Below are 21,704 nucleotides of genomic sequence, written 5' to 3'. Positions count from 1 at the left end.
CCTAGTGGAACAAAACTCTGCCGATGTCTCTCCTCCCTGAGGGGCTTGTGAGCTCTGCAGCCACAGGGCAGCTATTATGGATCCTCGTGTTCCTTATCTGGGCATGAGCAGTACAGCAAGAGGTATTTGATACCAGGTGTATGTGAATCAGTTACATGCATACTGTCTTCGGTCCTTCATGAAATTATACGAACATTTTCAGACAAACTGAGGCTTGGGGAGGTTCAATGCCAACAGGAACAAAGATCTACTTGGAAGTGATTTGTTTGTGGCTCCTGAGGTGTGGGAATTACTGATTAGCAGAGGCAAAATCCCTGCAAGAGAGCAAGAGTTCAGTCATCTGAGCGGCTGCTCCTATCAGGCACCAGTGAGATAAGCCATGGAGCTAATTACAAGCAGCAAGGCGGGCGAACAAGCCACCTGAGAACTTGCTAAGAAAGAACAGAAGATGTGAGCCCAAATGGTAGCCCTTGCAGAGCCTGCGGAGCCTCTTTAAGAAGATGCCAGGCCTTCACATTTCTGAAGAAATGGTGCAGAGCCCACTTTTCCTACCCCTTCTGAACTCTGCTGACTCTGGCATGGAAGTCAGCAGGAAAGGCAGCCTGGAGTCTATTTGGAAGTGATTCACTTCCTTGTGCTGACTCACTTCAGTCCTGCGAAGCCAACTTTGGGACTCCGGGTGCCCTCACCAGCAGAATCCCCAGGGTACCTGATCTGGAGGTGGGTCCACAGCCAGGTGCAGTGCACAAGTCCCTGGCTGACACTTCAAACACCAAGCACTAGCCTGCCCTTCTTGCTGCTTGAAAGCCTCTCCAGTGTGTGGAATGCAAGGAAAAAGGGGAAGAGAAATGATATCTAAAGGTCTCTCTACTTAGCATCAGAGACCCTTTGCTTAGGCTCCAATTCCAAAGGAGGATATGCACAATGACCTGGGACTTCACTTTTCAGGTTCCATTTCCCTTTCCCACAAAACAGTGGCCATGCGTGCAAAGGAAACAGGTCCTTCCTCACCCCTCCGCTCTGTGTGATCTAGGCTCTACTTTCCCTGCTTCACCACTAGACCTGCTCCCTCTGCCTGAAATCCTCCCCCCGCCATCCTCTCCATCCTCCATCTGCTAGCTCACCATCAGGTCTCAGCTGAGACGTCTCTGTGTGTGCATAATTTTTTATTCTTATTGAAAGGCAGATTTGCCAAGAGATGAGAGACAGAGAGAGAGAGAGAGATCTTCCATCTGCTGGTTTACTCTGCAAATGGCAACAGCCAGAGCTGAGCCAGGCAGCAGATTCCAGGAGACAGGAGCCTCTTCCAGGTCTCCCACGTGGGTACAGGGGACCAAGGACTTGGGTCATCCTCCACTACTTTCCCAGGCCACAAGCAGGGAGCTGGATTGGAAGTAGAACAGCAGGAACTGCAAATGGGATGCTGGCATTGCAGGCAAAGGAGAGTATTAGCGTACTACGCCATGGCACCAGCCCCTGAAACTCCTCTTGCACTAGGCCTTTGCTGACCACCCATGGGAAGCAGGAAATGCTGTTCCATGTTCCCATGGTGCCTTTGCTGCTTGCCCTAGCCTGCTGTCGTTGTCCCTGGCTGAGAGGCAGCAGCTGATGGAGGACTGGAGAGCAAGGCATACACTGTCCAAACAAGCTGGTCCTGAAAAAACAAATATCCTATGCTTTCCCTGGTGTGTGGCAATATACAGAGTACAAAAAAAAAAACAAAAAAACAACCCTGTGACATATATGAGTGAAATTGACATTTTGAGATTTGACTCTTGTTTATAGCCCCTTTCTATACTCTGGAAAAACAGTGGGTTTCCTACCTGCTGCTTGCTGATTTCTTTATTCAGTGGAGGGTTACGCTTGTGATTATCAAATAAACTGAAAGCATGTCATTATAAAAATTGAGAGAGAAAAAAGGAAGGAGAAGGAAGGTAGGAGCGTGGGTGGGAGGGAGGTAGGAAGTATCACTTTATGATCTTAAATCTGTATATGAAATACATTAAATTTGTTCACCTTATACAAATAAAATAGTGTTTTTTTGTTTTCTTTAAGGAGGGAAAAATGAGATGTCTTATTAATAGTTTCTAGCAGCAAACTGTTGCCTTGACTGTCCAGATTGGAGTAAAAAGATTTTAGGGAAAGCAAGTGTGAAAGCACGGCTGTGAGACTCAGAGCCTTGGGCAGGAGGGAACAGAAGGCCCACAGCCCTCCTGAGCACGCAGTCCACAGCAAGCCGTCTCCCAGAGCACAGCCTCGCATTCTGCTGGTAGCTAAGATCTGTACGTCTTCCTTCTCACCCAGTGGGAGCATGCGCGATGTCCTTGCTCAGCATTGTGTCCCTAGTGCTCAGCATCAGTTGATTCAGACAAGGGACTGCAGAAGTACTTGCTCAATGAAGACATGATTAAGGGAACAAACAAACAAACCTGTTTGCACCAGCAGCAGATCCTGCCCCTTCTCGGGATGTTAACGTCCTCATTAAAAAATGAGGCAGTGGGACCCTGCCAAGGGTGGAATGCCCATTTAGCTCTGAACTTGACTGCTCTGAGTTTTCCAATCTGCCTTCAAGTGGCACAATGACGTTGGGAAGCGAATTGTCACAAAAATCTTTAGTCCCTCCCAGGGGAAGGTGTTAGTGAATAAAAAAGACTTATTAAGCATGAAATCTAGGCAAAACAAGTTTTTCTCTTGTAAGAGAAAAAAAAATCATATCCCTCTGAAAAAAGGTGAGAACTGAAACTTAAAAAAATGACATCTTAAAGGACACAGCAATGTGACAAAGTCTACCAAAAGGGGCACAATCCTACCAGCTACATTTTAAATTCATATATATATATATATATATATGACTATTTTTTAGCCAGAAGATAAGCTGGGAAGCTGGAATTGGCTGCAGGCAGGTATCCTGCATAAGATTTAGAGTAAGATCACAGGAACAAATTGGATTTAGGTAAAGAGAAAGTGGATGGAGAGCTTCAGGATTGTTAAACAGTCTTTCAGGTACACAGTCAAGTGGTGGCATAGCCAGTTAAGCTGCTGCCTGCAACACCATCATCCAATATGAATGCACATTCAAGTTTGATCTGGTCCACTTCTGATGCCGCTCCCTGTTAATGTGCCTGGGAAAGCAGTGAAAGATGGCCCAAGTGCTTTAAAAACTATATATGTGGGAGACCCAGATGAAGCTCTTGGCTCCTGACTTCCACTTGCCTCAGTCTTGATTATTGGTGGCCACCTGGGTAGGGAACCAGAACATGTAAGATCTCTCTCAAGCTCTCTCCGTGCCTCTCTCTTTCTCTGTAACTCTATTTTTCACATTAATAAACATTTTTGTTTCATTTTTTCACTTATTAGGAATTTATTATGATGGCTTCTATACTGCAGGAAAAAATCTGTACTTAATTGTTTCATCACCTTAAGTAAAAGTATACAAAAGAACAATTAAAGTAAATTTGAAAGAACCTTATCCCAAGGCAAGGTTGTGTATCTTAAATTATTAAGCAGAATTTTATATCTGTATTGTTATCAATAAATATATTTAAATAAAGTTGTTACAGATGGAATGATTTCATGAATATGTAGTCGTATGGCATGGACATACAGTCTATTTTGAATTGGCCCAGTTTAATCTTTACCAAAATAATTTTGTGAATCATTAACCATCAGACATTCATTCCTTTGGATAACCTCTTCAGAAACACAAGCACACCAGGCAATTTAATACTTTGACCTCTTAAATACAAGAATCTTGGAGTCAGACAACCTCGTTTGAGCTCCAGATATACCACTTCCTGGCAATAAGACCTTGAGCAAAACTGCATAATTTCTTTGGGTCTTTTTTTCCTTCTTTAAGTCTTGATTACAGTGGATGAAATAATAACTATAAATATTGACAATTAATAGTGTTCATCATCATCAACTTTGTTCAATTTCTGATTGTTGTCTTCCATACAACCATATGAAAATAAGCGTCCTGAAGTAATGGGCCTTTTGAAAGGTAGAGATATCCAAGAGAAGGTAGTGATTAAAGCAGCAATGCACAGACTGACTGGTGTGGTACTTATTATGTACAGGGCAATATCCTGTACTGGGCATGCATTCGTTTCTTCCTTCTTTCAAAGGCTCTGTGAAATCATGTTGTGACCCCTTTCACAGGGGAGAAAACTAAGGTACAGGAGGTTGATTAACATGCCTGTAGTCACACAGGTAGAATATGGCAAAATTTACTTGAAATTCCATTAGGACCATGTTCTTCCTCATCCCATCATATTACCTCAACTTTATAGTGAGTGAGGACCAGAGACTTCAAAAAAAAAAAGGCCTGAGAAGTTGGAGCTGTGGTGCAGTGAATTAAACTGCCACCTGCAATGCCAGTGTCCCAGGTGGGCACTGGTTTGAGTCCAAGCCTCTCCACTTCTGTTCCAGTTCCCTGTTAATGTGTCTGAGAAAGCAGCAGAGGATGACCCAAATCCCTAGGCTCCTGCACCCACGTGGAAAACCTGGATGAAGTTGCTGGATCTTGGCTTCAGATTAACTCAGTCTCGGCCATTGTGGCCATTTGAGAAGTGAATTTTTAAAATTTAAAAAGGGAAAACTAAAACTAGTATCCTAAGAAATAAAGCATTTTATAAGAAGGTTCTGTGTGGGTGGTAAGAAAGAGAGGCAAATGCTCACAGGCAGGTGTCCTGCCAGAAACCACCTGAAACCACGCTAAGGAGTGGGCACGTTGGCTGTGAGGAGCCAGCGGAGACAGCAGAAGAAAACACTAGCGAGCTGTAAGGGCATTTCATCGGAGGTACACGATGTTCTTTTCTGACTTGGAAAAATCCAGGGGCCTCTGCTTGGTCACCAAAGAAGCCTTAAGGTCCCTTCCCAAGCTGAGAAACTGTGAAATTAAAAACTGTGGAACATCATTAAAGTAGATGTTGAATCATGTGGAGGGCCAAGGGTTGTGCTGGAAAACTTGTAGAATCAATCAAACAGCATATTCTAAAATAAACAGAACATAATGAAAATAGCAGGGATTCATAATTACAATGAGTCAACCACCGTATGTCAGTTCATGACAGTTACCAGAGGCAAAAACTTACCTTAAAGAGGGAAGTTTGTCCGAAGAAATTGAACAAGATGGTCTGTAAGTTATTGGGAGAAAGTCTCTTCTTCAGTGACTTAGGCAAATATATAGAAGCCAAAATTCTCCCCAGATGGATATCAGCTATGGAAATCTGCCAAGAAATGTCAGCAAATGAAAACTGTAATCTTTACCCATCACAGTGGCCCAACCCCAGAATATCACACAGAGGGCTGAGGAGTGGGCACTAGCTCCTGAAGATATGAAATACCTGTAACACACATGCAAGCACACACACACTCAGAATCACAGGCCAAGATATGATCCTGGTGCATGTGCGTGAATTATCTCACCCCCTTCCAAACACTCCCATTTCCATTCTAAGGCTGGCTCTGTGATTCTTTGTCCTCAACCTGCTTCCACTTGAATAACATTAGAAGTGGATAGGGTAGTACATATTAAGTACTTCACCCTGATTCCCAGTAATGAAAGCCAGTCTTGGAAATGAATCCCCTTGTCCCCTATATATTTCTGAAAGTGGAAACTAAAACAGCAGCACAACACAGAACAAGGACATCAGAGCATGGGACCCATAATTTATGGAGCAATATTTTGTTAAAAAAAAATTGTGCAGGGAACTGAAGCATTAGCTAGAAATTCTGCTGCAGATTCACTAAGACGGATGATTGTGTTTAATAGTTATTGCAATAGTTTTGACAATGAATAGTCCTGAGCTGAAACTCTCTCAAGCAAATCAAGGAACATGAGCATCCTTACCTGCATCCTCTCAAGCCCTCAGTGAACCCATTTATCAGAAAATGGAGGTTCAGGGAGGGTCAGTGATTTATCTAAGGTCACATAGCTTGCATGTGACTGAAAAAACACAGATGTGATTTTGATCACTTTTTTTTCATTATCCATCCCTTCAGAGAGTTATTATCCAGTTGGATGTAAAACAGGTAATGAACATTTTTATTTTAAAAAAATGACTTGTGAACTCAAAGCCATGTGGCTGTTCTGGCACAAATTGACTCTGCAACATCAACCAAGCACCACAGAACAGTCGTGATTTCACTTGAACATGTAAGCAGAGACATCAATGTGCTTGAATTTGATGGTTACTCCACTAAGACTTATAATTTTTTTAAAAAAAACTCTAAATAGAAACAAAATGCAATAGAAAGACAATATCTGCTTCCATTTTGGGTAAGTAGCTGCTAATTCATTCGACTCTCTTGTATATAACAACTACACAAAGTAACAGTGAACTGAAGATGCTGGCAAAGGAACAAAGGCAGGCAGATTCAGAAGATTTGATACTTGGAAAAAGATAACATCTTTTTTTCCTGTTTTTACAGTGTTTAGCCTGCTAGCTGGCTCAAACTAATACTGTGAAGGACATCTGTAACTGATGGAAAATTTGCACAGACTTTCCAGTCAGCAGAACACAGAAACAAACCTCAGGGGAACAGCAATCACTGGGAGTTAGTGGTGAGGGAAACATCTGGGATGGAGAGAGAAAAGGAGGGAACACATTGTGAGCATAAACTCAGTGCAAACCTCTGCCTGTCTCGGTCATCATACATGCCTAGTAAGGATAACGGAGCTTAACTGAGATTTGATCTACCATCCAGAAGATACAGGAGGGTGGAAGATGAAGGAGGGGATGATAGGATAAAAAGAAGAGGAGAAGAGAAGAGGGATAGGAAGGGGAGGGAAGAAGATGAGTGAAAGGGAGGGGAGGGAAAGGAAAGAGGGTCAGTTGACCCAGACCCTGCCGGACCCCTGCACATGGATTGATAGAATTAATATCATCAAAATGTCCATACTGCCAAAAGCAATTTAGATTCAATACAATCATCTTCAACATACCTATGACATTCTTTTCAGATATAGAAAATAAACGTTAAAATAAATGTGGAAACACAAGATACCTGAAATAGCTAAAGCAATCTTATAACTAAAACAAACTATCAGAATACTAGACTTCAAGATGTACAAAACAACACAGTATTGGCACAAAAACAGACACAGAGCTCAGTGGAACAGAATAGAAATCCCAGATATAAACACATACATCTACAGCCAACTAATTTCCGACAAGTGAACTGAAATCAAGTCTGGGAGATATGACAGTCGCTTCAACAAATTGCACTGGGAAAAAATTGTATCTAAGTGTGCAGAAATATAAAAATGAAACCCCCTACCTTACACTTCACAGAATAATCAATTTAAAATAGATCAAGGATCTAAACTTATGATCTGAAACCAACAAATTAACAGAGGAAAATATCAGGGAAAGTCTTCAAGACATAGGCATAGGAAAATAATTCTTGGGAAAAGACCCCAAAAGCACAGGCAATTAAAGCAATCATAAAGAAATGGAATTATATCAAGCTAAGGAGCTTCAGCACTGCCACAAAAGAAATCATCAACAAAGTTATGATGCAACCAACAGAATGGGAGAAAATATGTGTAATTTATGAAACTCATAGAGAACTAATATCCAGGACCTATGAAGAGCTCAAGAAGCCCAACAACATCAAAAGAAACAATCCAGTTAAGAAATGGTCAAAGAGCATAAGCAGGCAATTTTCAAAGGAGGAAACACAAATGGGCAACAGACACATGAAAAAACACGTGGGGTCACTAACCAACAGTGAAATGCAAAAATAAACAAACAAACAAAAAAATAAACCAAAATATGGTTTCACCTCACTTCAGTAAGAATAGCTATCATCCAAAAATGTTGTTGAGGATGTGGAGAAAAAGGTATCTGTTGGCGGGAAAATAAACTAAAACAACCACTTTCTAAAACAGTACAGTAATTAGTCAAAGGTCTGAAAATAGGTCTATCATAGGACTCAACCATTCTATTCCTGGGAATCTACCCAAATGAAATGAAATCAGCATTCAAGAGAGTTATTTGCACATCCATGTTTATTGCAGTTCAATTTACAAGAGCTCAGATATGGAATCAATGTGAAAGAAAATGTGGTATATATACACTATGAAATACTACTCAAAAATAAAAAAAGAATGAACTCCTGTCTTTTGGTAACAAAATCAATTCAACTGTAAACTATTATGCTTAGTGAAATGAACCAGTCCCCAAAAAGAAATATCATGTTTTCTCTGATCTATTATAATTATTACATGGAGTACAAAAAATATAATCTATATAAATAAATCTGACATTTTAAGATTTGATTATTGTATACACCCTTTGTCTATACTAATGAGAAACCACGTATTTTTTCCTACTTATTACTAGTTGTTTACTTTTTTTACCTAATAGAGTGATAAGCTGTAATTTTTCAGAATTTTCCTTAAAATGAGACCTAAATGTAAATGAATGAAGACAGGGACCAGTGCTTGGCTGAGTAGCTCTGTTCCCCAAGCAGCACTTACCTCCGGGTCTGTGCCATTTGTGTGGGAATGAATGCTGAAGGTCAGACCTTCAAACTTGCGGCCCACCTTCACCACAGCCAAAGCCAGGCTGGCCGTGCTCAGATTCTCAGTCCTCCCCTGAAACTCTATCTTGTGACCAACACGCTCGATTAGTCTCAGAATCCTGTAAGAAACCACAGGTGGAGAAGAGTGTTCCTCCCTTTTTATTGTTCTTTTATGCTTTTAAGATTTCTGTATTTATTAGAGAGAGAGAGACAGAGGAAGAGAGAGAGCTTCTCTCTGATGGTTCACTACCCAAACGCCTTCAACAGTCAATGCTAGCCAGGTTGATGCCAGGAGCCAGGAAGTCCATTTGGGTTTCGTACATGGGTAGCAGGAACTCAGATACTTGGGCCTTCATCTGCTGCCTTCCAGGTGTATTAGCAGGAAGCTGGATTGGAAAGGAGAGTAGCTGCTACTGGAACTGGTACACTGGTAGGAAAGCCAGAATAGCAAGCGGAAACTTAATGTGCTATTCCACAAGGCCAGCCCTTATTTCTCATCTTTTTAACTTAAAGTTCAGCATCCTTAAAAGGCTTCTTCAGAGGCCATCATTGTGGTGCTAGCAGTTAAAGCTGCTGCCTGCAACCAGCATCCCGTACGGGCACTGCTTGAAATTCTGGCTGCTTTACTTCCGTCCAGCTTCCTGCTAATGCCCTGGGAAAATCAATGAAGGATGGCCCAACTGCTTGGATCTGGCACTCACATGGGAATCCTGGATAGAGCTGCTGGCTCCAGACTTCAGTCTAGCCTAGCCATAGTCGTTGCAGCCATTTGGAGAGTGAACCATGGATAAAGGATCCCAGTCTTTCCCTCTCTTGTGTAACATTCAAATAAAAAAGGCATTTTAAAAAATAAGGATTTATTCATTGTAAGATTGGTCCTGAGCTTTAATCAACTGGTTCTAAGCTTTAATCACCATGTTTATGTTACTTAAAAATTATTACGTAAGAGTACTGGTTTTAAATCAGGTCCAAAACTAAATCTTAGCTTCTCTTAACTTCTAATCATGCAGGCAAATTAAATAACATCAGTGCACTTCTGTTTCCTCACTTGAAAAATAGGAATTATACTAACACACATCTAAAAAGATTTTTAAAAATAAAATGGCTGTGCATAAAATCAGATCCTGAAGGTTTCACAGGCGCTTATAAGAAGGTTATAGCTTAATCAACATGTAAGGGGATGCTACTGATCAATTTTTAAAGCAAGAGAATATGACCTGATATTAGGCGGCTTCAAAAATATAACAGATGGTATTAACATATAAGCTTATTTAGATACAAAAAATGTAATCTATGAATATATGGAGGGTTGTCAAAAAGTTTTGGGGAAATGTGTAATATTCTTAAAGATGCATGCTCTATGAACTTTTTGTTATAACTATTTTTCCCATGGTATGGTTTCATGTGGATAGGAATTCCCCCTTGTGCTCCCAATGCCTTTCCCTCAACTTTTTTTCCCCATATTTTTTCAATAATATAGTCCTCAGTAACAATCATGAAAATAACTCGGATGCCAGTCAAAAGAGGAATGGTTAAAGAAACTGTAGTAAATCTACTCCATAGAATACTACTGTCGGTAAAAAAAATGAAATTCTACCACTTGCAACAATACGGTCCCAACTATAGGCTATTATAATCAGTGAACGAATCCAATCCCAGAAGGACAAATATTATATGTTCTCTCTGATATAAAGCAACCTCCATGCAAAATACAAGATTTACAGATATGTGGGTAAATGTGTATATACATGTATTCTCATAGATTATCTGAATAATGGAGACTATGCATCTATGAACATTTTGAATTGACTTCTTACATACTTCCAAAAATCACGGTGACTTCAGTGTAGGAGATGGACCTTACAGGGTCAAGAGTCAACGCAAGGAGACCAGTTAATATACTGTAGGTGGTCAGGTAAGAGGAAATGGACCTTAGGGTAGGGGTGTGGTGGAGATGGATAGAAGCAGATGGATCCCAGTAGAACACATAGGAGACTACAAAATGCATTTATAGTGCCTCACACAAGAGTTAGTTAATGATTGATTGTGAGCTAAAGGGAGGTGCCTAGTACTATTTTAATACTAGTACCTAGTATTAAAAAATAGTTTTAAAATAAATGTTTCAGTGTTTGAACGCATTTCTTAAAAATGAAGAACATCAGAGTTACACCAAAACTGAGGAAAAACTTGAGGCTTTGATTTAGAGTGACTGTGTATTTGGAAAGTTGATATCACTAAGATACAACTCAAATTTGAATGTGTTCTTTCACTGGTATTTGAATAAAATGTTCTCATCGCATTGAACTAACTGTACTTTCAATGCCTACCCGCTTGACCTTTAAATGGTGCGTGACTGTATGCTAAGAAATTAATACCATTTAATTTAATCTTTTTCCTAAGTTTTCATACTTACTCATTGCTTACTTCATGAAGATCAAAGGTCGAATCATTTTGCTTCTCCATAACAGCATTGACGATTTGTAACACAATCTGAGTTAGGCTGACGCTAATTTCATCACATAGTGAAATATCAGATACTTTAGAAACAATAACCTTTGTCTCTTCTTCATCCAGAGGTGGAGATTCATGTATCAAATTTAAAATGTGCTCTGCAACTTCATTTGCATTCTCTGGGGAAATAAAGTTGGAATGTACAACCTACATTCGGTAGTTTAGGGCTATGTTTCCTTCACTTTAAAAAACTAAAGGCAGTGAACTAGAAATGCCTACCAAAATAGCAAAGATTACAGAGGGAGAAGGTTAGACTTCAAGTTCTGCAATAGATACAGTTCCAGGAAGTAGCATGTAAGTGAAGCTTTTATTCATTCAATCCTTTTGTAAGTGCACCAGGGAATTCATTTTGCCACTGAAAAATTATCTTGAAATTTGACTCTAATTAAATTGAGACTTTTTGAGTACCGGATTCAGTTAAGTAGATCCCAACTATGTTCAAATATCAGCAAATATTCAGTCTATGTTTTCATAATCAACGGTGATAATTACATTTTCCAGACAAGGTTCATAAACCCGGAGAAAAAAGCAAATAAAAATCATGTGACCAAAAAAGCAATTATTTTAGATTTTCTAGAGAGTAAGAACAATGGATATTAACTCGTCCACCTATTTTCTTCACTTCTTAGTATGGAAATTTGTAGGCATGCACAAAAGCAAAAGAATAGTATTAATGAATCTCTATGTACATCATGAATCATCCAACTTCAACAAGTATCAGTGAATTTTATTTCATCTACATTCCCATCCATCTTTGTCCCAGCTCCAGATTATCTTTAGAGCAAATCTCAAACATCATACCATCTCATCCATACACACTTCAGTATGCATTCCTAAAATTATCATAACCACAATAGCAAGTAAATTAAAATTGAATTTTAAAGCTAGAGATAATATTCAAGATCAACAAATATCCAGTAAGTGTTAATATCCTTTTGTGTGAATCATCAAGTTTGGAGCTTTGTTAAACAAATACAACACAAATTAGACTTTAGATCAATGTAATTAACCCATATAAAGCTGAGATTCCTTGTGGTTTCTCACTAATTTAAGACTCACATTCAAGTCCCATAAACAAAACATAAAGAAAAATAATATAACAAATGCAATCTGCTAAAAAAATCCAGAGAGGGGATTGTGTTCATAACATACTTAACTCAGGTTATATGGCAAATAACCAACTTTGTGAAAGCAAAATAGTGCAGCATAAAACTGTGTGTGTGTCTGTCACTGTACCCCCAAATCTCTTGCCTGCCTCCAAATTCCCCACTTCTAATAAAACCTAGAGTCTATTTTCTTCTTTCCCTTTCATTTTCTTGCTTGATTCCTTTTTTGTTTCTTTTCCTGCTAACAACTTTTGGTTCTCATCAATATAAATTAAGCAATCTTAACACAGCTCCTCTAAGTCTCATCCCCCTCCCTGACTAACCATTTCCCTAATCTGCCTTAAAAATTGGCTAACATGGGAACTGATTTGGCAAGGAAAGGGTTCTCCCCCTGGGAGATGGAAGAAAGGGAAGCAGTTTGCAATTTACTAATCTTGTAACTTTTTCCGGATTAATATTTTGTCTATGTCCCTATGTCCATATCTTTTGCGCAGTTAGAGAAACTGAGGGGAAAAAAAGACCATGAGTTAACTCGTGGATCTTTCTTCTGCCTTTATTAAATTGTTCCTGCTTTGTTTGCTGAAAATGGAACAGCCAGAATAGTCTTGTCATGACTCCTTGGATTTCAGTGGTGAGACTTCACTTTGTTCTGTCCCTGCTGTGGCAGAATTAAGTAAACAACAATGCAATGAGGGACTAACTATATTGTGGAAAGTAATCACAGGATCTTTATCTGGAGTTATATGTTTTTTAAGGAAAATCAAGACAAGTTGGTCTCATTGTGAAAAAAATTCTGAGTTCCTAAGCCCAAGCAAAAACAAAAGGAGTGCTTCTTTATTACTGTAGAATAAATAGATCTAAAGAATCAAAACTGAGTAAATAAATATACATTGCTTGAAATAATGTTAGAGTAAATCCACCAGGAATTACAACAACAAAACTACAATAATAGCTGTTATTTACTTAACAATTATTATGAGCTAGTGTTCTACTTATCTCCTGCTGCATAACAAACCACCCCAAAATTCAACATTCTGGATGTTAACTAGATGCGGCTAGCCACATATCGTTTAGGGAGTTTCTCATGCAGTTGCAGTTAGAAAACACCCAGCGATGACATATTTAAAGGCTACACTGGGCTACAAGTTAAAAATTACTCATTCACATGATAGATAGTTGATTATGACCATGGACTAAGAAAACTGTTGACTGACTACACTCCCTATAGAAGGACTCAGTGTTGTGCTGGATCCAGCTTATAAGGCACTGGAAGCAGCTTATTCCAGAGTATGAGAATCAATTATTCAATTGTGAAATATTTTGTGAGCTTGCTGTTCAAAATACAGCCAATATCAGAAATTAAATTAGCTACATTTATAATCAAATCAATTATACTAAAACAGCCGTGATGCTGCACTCATCTCTCTTTCATTTTCTTGCTACATTTTACTACTCCATGTTCCTGTGACATTTACCTCTACCAAAGCTGTGTGCTCATCTCTTACCAAATCCATAGTTCAGTGACTACACATTGTGGTTTGGAAGCCATCATATAAACTGGTAAGTGCTACATCAGTGCCATTTTAGGAGAGAGTTGACTATTAAATATTTCCCACACATCAGTGTTCAGGCTTCTTATAGTCTGATGTCTGGATTCTATGAGGAAGCATATGACATAAGAGTATACCAAGAGAAAGGATGAAGAAACTTCCTGTCCTCTTGAGAAGTACTTCAGTTGACAGTGTCTTTAGTGCTACATTTGGCTAACCTGAGTCAGTTACCAGCCAGTCCTAATTCAATTGCCAGTTGACAAGGAGAGAATGGCGTTTTGGAAACAACATGTAAAATCAAGGCATTACACATGCATTTTTATCATCGTCCCAAAACCCTGTGTGATAAGCAATTTTTATTATCTCCCACATACAGATTCAGAAGTCAGGAAGCTGGGTGATTCTAGCCCAGTTCTGACTCCAGAGGCTGAGCTCTTTGTTATCACTTTTTGCATCCAGCGTCTGTGCCTTTATCCCTCTCTTCAGTAGTGCTAGACATGGGGACCACTGTGTCGGCAGTCTTCCTACCTGACCTCCTAGGTATCACATTGTTCTCTCTTATTCACTCATCGCCCTGTCCTGATGATGCGATGGACAGAAATGGGAGATTGTTGCAGAGAAAATTACACCCAACTTCACTAAACCCTGATGCATCTTCCGTATCTTGGAAGTAAACAAAATCGAGCACAGGAAAGAACTCAATGAACTTTGAAATAAGGGAATATTTTCTAAGTGGTATTCAGAAGCTCAGATAAATAAGCATTTATATGAAAGAACTGAAGAGTCTCTAACCAAGCTATCTAATGCTTGTCAGTAAGCTTGAAAGCTAAAATAAAATAGATCATTTTAAATACAGGCATTTTTCTTTCCTTTAGATCACATAGTACTCATTGTTCCGTAAGCTCCTAATTTATAAGGACAGGAGAGAGATTTCTCCAGAGCCAATAAACTTGATAGTTTACTTTTCAACTTTTTATATATCTAAATCAACACTTAACTGTCCTCTTTCTCCACAGTATTTTTTGTAAAGTGACTTCTGACAGTCAGTTTTCTAAAAATCACAACCAACTGCAGTGGTTTTGTTGTTGTTATGGAGGTTTGTTAGCTTTTTCTTCCACAAGAGAAAATTCTATTAGCGTGTCTAAACAAAAAGTGTCACTCAGAGGGAGGGAGGTCAGCATGAAACACAGACCTCTCTGTATTTCCACCCACTCACTTGAAGGTGCAAACTTTCCCTATTGCCCTGACTCATGATTGCAGATCAAGGAACCATCAAAGCTATGCTTGCTTTTCTCATTATTCTAGCTATTTCCTGATATTATATTTGCATATTCCGCAGAGATGACAAGTCCAATTCCCTCGCCCTGTGCAAGACACTGGAATGCTTGTGACTTAATTTCTAACAATTCATTATGGAAGGAGCCCACTTGGTGCACTAGAACCACACCTATCAAGTTATGTAGAAACTAATTTTTCTTTATGAAAACAAATTTGATTTCCAGTGAGAGCACACTTCCTGCATTATATATATGCTTTTAGTTGTGTGTGTGTGTGTGTGTGTGTGCATGTGTGTGTGAGTGTGTGTTTTGCTGTAACTTTACAAAGAAGAAGGGATCACAAAACTCTCTGGGGCCTCTCTAGAAGGGCTTCGATCTACATTCATGAAGGTTCTACTTTTTGCCTAATAACCTCCCAAAGACCTAATCACCTCTTAAAAGCATCCGGCTGGTGTTAGGATTCAACATTTGACTTATGACTGGGGGAAGCCACAAATGCTCAACCTATAGCAGATACCTCACCAAAGAAGATATATAAAAAAGTATATGGGGCCCGGCGCGAAAGCATAATGGTTAAAGTCCTCGCCTTGCATGTGCCGGGATCCCATATGGTCGCTGGTTCTAATCCCGGCGGCTCCACTTCCCATCCAGCTCTCTGCTTGTGGCCTGGGAAAGTAGTCGAGGACGGCCCAAAGCCTTGGGATCCTGCACCTGTGTGGAAGATCTGGAAGAGCTCCTGGCTCCTGGCTTCGGAAGAGCTCCTGGCTCCAGCTGTTGTGGTCACTTGGGGAATGAACCATCAGACAGAAGATCTTCCTCTCTGTCTCTCCTCTCTGTATATCTGCCTTTCCAATAAAAGTAAATAAATCTTTTTTAAAAGTATATGAAAAGGTAATCAACAGCATATGTCATTGGGGAATTGTAAATTAAAACAGCCATTAGATACAATTATCCATTTAAACAAAACCCCAAAGACAGACAACAACAGATGCTGGTATGGATGTGGAACAGAAAATATTATTGATTTCTTGTAGGAGTGCAAAATATTACAGCCACTTTGGAAGACACTTTCATAATTTCCTACAAAATTGAACACAGTGCTGCTATACAACAAAACAATCATGTTCCTGGGTGTCTAGCTATGTGAGCTCAAAATCTATGTCCATACCAAAAATAACCCTTGTACACATATACTAATAGTAGCTTTGTAATTGCTCAGATCTGGAAACAACCAATGTGCTCTGCAGTAAGTGAACAGACATCTGTTACAATGAAGTGATGGAATATTTATCCAGTGCTATAGAGCAGTGATCCATGATAAGTCACAGAGAAATATTAAATGTCTGTTCCTAAGTGAAAAAAGACAACCTTGAAAAGACTACATACTATATGATTAATGGCATGACATCAGGAGAGGGCAAAAACAGAGACAGTAAAAATGTCAATGAGTGGAGCTGTTGCCTGCAATGCAGCATCCTATATGGTTGCCAGTTCATATTCTGGTGGTTTCCTTTCTAATGGGCTGGAAAAAGGAGTAGAGGATGGCTAAAGTGCTTGGGCCCACACCATTCATGTGCAAAAATCTCCTAGCTTCAATCTGGCGCTGCCTTGGCCATTGCAGCCATCTTTGGAGTGAATCAGTAGATGGAAATCTCTGTGATTCCTCCTTTCCAGCTATGTCTTTCAAATAAAACAATAGTTTTTTTTTTTAAATCAATGGTTCCTAGGAATGAAGAGGGAGAGAGGTACGAAAAGGCAGAGCAAAGAGCACTTTTATAGCAGGGAAATGATTCTGTATGATACTGAATTAGTGAATACATCTCATATATTTGTCCAAAACCATTGAATATATAAGATCAAGATTCAACACTAATTTTGACCATGGACTTTGGTAGATAATCATGTGTCAATGTAGTTGTAACAGTTATAACAAATGTAGGATAGACATTTGTCCCGGTATGCAGGATGCCAATTAGGATGCCCAAGTCCCACATTGGAGAACCTGGATTTAATTATTCCTGGTCCCAACTCCTGCTTACAGCTTGCTGTTAATGTAGACTCTGGTAGGAAGAGACGATAGACCTGGATTGAGGTCTAAGTTCCTGGCTTAGCCCAGCATAGCCCAGGCTGTTATAAGCATTGAGGGGATGGAGCAGCAGCTAGAAGAATTCTCTCTCTCTCTCTCTCTCTCTCTCTCTCTCTCTCTCTCTGTTTTTCAAATATTTTTAAATGTGTTACTTGTAACAAAAGGACATTTTAATATGGCATGTAGAAAGTGGAGTAGGTTACACATGCAACAGAAAACAAGTATAGAACTCTATTTTCTGCTCAATTTTGCTGTGATCCCAAGCCTGTTTCAAAGATAGTCTATTTTAAAATCAACAAAGTTGGAAAACTTTTAACTAGACTGGTCAAGATTTAAAAAGAATCCATAAATTATTTTAAAAATTCAGGAATGGAAGAGCACATGTGTGGGAGTGGGACTGTTACTATCAACATAATCTAACAGATGGAGAATAGGATGTATTTAAGAAGATGTAAAAAACTTGAGCTCTTCATGGTGCTGGCAGAGATGTAACATGGTGCAGTGCTGTGGAAACAAGTTTGGCAGGTTTTCAGAAAGCTAATCACATGTTACTAAGTGACCTGCCAATTGCGCTTTCTATACACACAAACATATATATACATATATACACACATATATTTAGTAATGCACTCTCTATAATATTAACAATGCATTCTATATATAATATCTCCAAGAGAATTGGAAAGAAAGCATGTCTACACAAAATTTTATAAATGAATGTTAACAATATTAACAATCAGATTACTAAGAATAGCCAAAAGATAGCGATGAACAAATGCTTATCAAGTTGAATGAGTGAGTGAAATATGGTGTACACATGGAATACTATTCAGTCATCTAGTCAGAAAAAGACATACGGTACTGACATATACTACAACATGAATAAACCTCAGAAGTTTTATCAAATTCCCAAGGTAGGTAAAATTCGTAAAGATAAAACATTGATCAGTGGTTTCCAGGAGTTGAAAAGAGGGCAAAATGGATAAACTGTGGAAGAAGACAAAGGGAATTATTGATGACAGCTGCACAGATTCATGAATGCACAAAAAATTCCACTGAATTGTGTACATTATAGGGACGAATGTTATGATATGTGAATATCTCCATTAGAATGCTTGTAGGGGCAGGTGCTTACCCTAGCAGTTAAAATGTCAGTGAGAATGTCCATCTATATCCTAACCCTGAGTTCACTATTTAGTTCTAGCTCCTGACTCCTCTTTCTTCATAATGCATACTATTAGAGACCCTGGTAATGGCCCAAGTAATTAGGTTCCTGCAACCTATATGGGAAACTTGGATTGAGTCCTGGTCCCCAGCCCAATGTACTGATAGTCATTGCAGGCATTTGGATATGAACCAATGAATGGAAGTTCTCTTTCTCTGTCTTCCTCTCTCTGCTTCTCAAACAAATGAATGATTTTTTTTTTTACAAAAAAAGTGTCCTATTGTGATATCAATTTTTTCTAATTAAATCACCAAAGACTCCCAAGTCTGTGGATGAAGGTGTCCCAAAGCAGGAACTTTCATATCTTGCAAGTGAGAGAATAAACTGGTGCAGCCATTACAGAGAGCAATTTGTCACCAATAAAAACACGATGAAACTAACAATTTGACTTTCTGAAATTTATGTTTTATAGGAGCTCTACTTGTGTAAAATTGTGACATATGTGTGGTATCCATTATATTAGTGCTTGGGTTTTTTTTAAAGATTTATTTATTTTTATTGCAAAGTCAGATATATAGAGAGAGGAGGAGAGATAGAGAGGAAGATCATCCATCTGATGATTCACTCCCCAAGTGACTGCAATGGCTGGAGCTGCATCAATCTGAAGCCAGAAGCCAGGAGCCTCTTCTGAGTCTCCCACACGAGTGTAGGGTCCCAAGGCTTTGTGCCATCCTTGACTGCTTTCCCAGGCCACAAACAGAGAGCTGGATGGGAAGCGGGGCTGCCGGAATTAGAACCAGCACCCATATGGAAATCTGGAGCGTTCAAGGCAAGGATTTAGCCACTAGGCCACCATGCTGGGCCCAGTAGTGCATGGCTTTAAAGAGGTATGCCTCACATTGAAAACTTGGTTTACCTACCACTATGGAATGCGGTAACAAAGGGTCAGAAAACAATGAAAGTTAATGTAATCTATGAATGAATTTTTGGAAGAAATGCAACTTCTTGTTAGCTGCCTAGAGAATACCAGTTCTGAAACGTTTTAGATACCTTCAGAAATGTGGGGTTTTTTTTAAGTGTGTCACAGTGCCCCCCTTTAATAATAAAAATGCACAAACAGGTAAAATTAGTTTTACAGATGGGTTCTTACAGCAAAATGTTATTAACAACATAAGAAGAGACAAAATAAATTGTGATACATTTCTCCCATGTATTATAATGCAATGGGAAGGGGAGTGAGGAAGCTCTTTCTCTACATATATGATAAGCTCTGAAAGATGTTAAGAGAAAAGAGCAGGGCATAGAGCAGAGTGCATATAGCCTGCTCTAGCCACTCTACAAAAATGGAAGGAGATATGTGTGTATTTGCATATTTCATTAGGGAGCATACATTGTCTCTATAGAGAATCACTGGAAGGCTAGGGTCAACATTACAAGGGTATGTTTCCATGTATTTTCATCTTTTGCTTTCTAAATATTAAGCCATTGGGGGCATATTGTATATTAAAACTATTTAGATACTAAAATAAAACAAAATAATAATTAGCAAAAATTATAAAACTACAACAATGATAGTCCTAATGTCTCATGGCACATCACTAGCTTTAGCATCATTAGCTACCTAGTTTCACTTTTAAATTTTAATTTTATTTATTTGAAAGGTAGAGAGACAGAGACAGATGGAGAGAGACCTTCTATCTACTGGTTCACTTCCCCGAATGCTTGCAACAGCCAAGATTGGATCAGGATGAAGCTAGAAGACCAGAACTCCCTACAAGTTTCCCACATGAACGATATGGACCCAAGTACTTAGTCTATCACTTGCAGCCTCCCAAAATGTGCAGTTCCAGGAAACTGGAATGTAGAACAGAATCAGGATCAAACCAGGCATTTTGAAATGGGATGCTGGCGTCCCAAGCAAACAACTCAACTACTCCATCAAATGCTCACTCCAACTATCTAGTTTCTGAGATGGGATAATTGTAAGGTAGATTTTCTTACACAAGATTTGCCTTTGCTCTTTCTAGTTTAAAGGAAAAGAGGCGAACTACCTAGGATTCTATTATTTCTTCAACGACTGCAGCACAATCTTACCATCTGTTACGGTGATATTAGCAAGATCCAAAATTTTATCAGGAAGTCCTTGAATCAACTCGCATTGTTTAAACTTCAGTTTATCCCACCGAGATTTGCCTGTGTTGATGCCAAATGAGCTGAAAAAAAAAAAAAAAAACGAGGGCGGGGGGTGCAGGGGAAGAGGAGTGCAAAGGCATTATCCAACTTTGTCCTTGGAGGATGGGGCAGGGATACTGTTAATGCAAATGGTGAAGGACCAGGTGTGTCTTTGGCATGCTTCCCCTCGTTCATCCCTGATCTCTCAGTCAAGACAACAAAGGTGGGAGCCCTGTGTTTCTTTGTAAAGTGAAGAAAATTTTGTTCTCAGGAAACAAATGAATATAGTGTCAGCACTTGGAAGAATAAACAAGCAAGAGAACCAGGGATGGGGCATGACAATGTCCAGCTGATGAAATGTCAAAGCCAAGGCACTGCCCCTTTAGACATGACTTGTTACCCTTGTTTTCACTTCTTATCTCTATTCTAAAAGGAAATTCCTGTTGCAATTCTGCCTCTATCTCAGCATACTTATTTACTCAAGAAAATTAGGGTAGGGCCCTCTGTAGCTCATTAGCCCTCCTCATCTGCTCCTACCCCATGCTTTATCTTGTTCAATCCAGTTCATTTCAATTCAACTAATGCATTCATTGAGCACTCAGTACATTCCAAGGATGAAAACTAGTAACACAGGCAAAACAGAATGGGCTATTGTCCTTCCCCAGAGGAACTCTAAATTTTATGGTTTGATAGACCAAATATGACATGAAAAGCTCAATGAACAAAGCTGAATCTCAAAACACCAAGAAAGGAAGGTTTATTGTCCACACTGGAGCTTTGGGGGCACTATAAGGACACAGATGGAGAGAAACACCTCCCACACAAGCAGTAAATAGTACAAGCAGACAAAACACCGGAAGTGCTCCTTATTGCCCACAATTGCAAATGGCTTTTGGCTAGAGTTCATAGCAAAAAGAAGAAGGGTAGCAAGGAGGAGGTAGTAGAAGCGGGAGCCTGCAGTCATGCAGACCATATTTATGGGGTGAGACTTCATTTATGGGATGGTAGCAGTCGAATTGCTGGGAAATCACAATGGCAACAACATGCTAAACAGAGCTGGAAAGTAGCAGAGAGAAAGCCAGGAACAATGTTGTCATAATAAGCAAGAGACAGTAAAGGGATTGGAGCAGGAAAGTGGCTTGGGTAGGGTACGGGTATGAGGGGTGGGGTTGGAAAAGAGAGGTTAACTGTGAATTCTAGGGCTGTAAAAGTAGCCTGCCTTGTTGACTGCTGAGCAGCAGGGAGAGTAAGGTAGCGTGCAGTGGGACCTGGTGCTGTCTGAAAGGCTGCTTTTAAGCCTCTGTTCAA

The 21,704-nt window shown here is 39.5% G+C and overlaps 1 protein-coding gene across 1 annotated transcript in view; it reads right to left on the bottom strand.

Annotated features, from left to right (window-relative positions):
- The window catches only part of ADGRG4 (adhesion G protein-coupled receptor G4), an 89,665-nt gene that overhangs the window by 29,934 nt on the left and 38,027 nt on the right, over positions 1 to 21,704 (bottom strand). The window contains 4 exon segments of the mRNA XM_058659176.1: positions 5,094 to 5,228; positions 8,486 to 8,648; positions 10,943 to 11,159; positions 20,319 to 20,437. Of these exon segments, the coding sequence (XP_058515159.1) occupies positions 5,094 to 5,228; positions 8,486 to 8,648; positions 10,943 to 11,159; positions 20,319 to 20,437 (634 nt within the window).

The sequence above is a fragment of the Ochotona princeps genome, chromosome X, assembly GCF_030435755.1.
Source record: "Ochotona princeps isolate mOchPri1 chromosome X, mOchPri1.hap1, whole genome shotgun sequence".
Classification (NCBI taxonomy): domain Eukaryota; kingdom Metazoa; phylum Chordata; class Mammalia; order Lagomorpha; family Ochotonidae; genus Ochotona; species Ochotona princeps.
The sequence above is the reverse complement of the archived record's forward strand: the minus strand, read 5'-3'. Positions and strand labels throughout refer to the sequence as shown.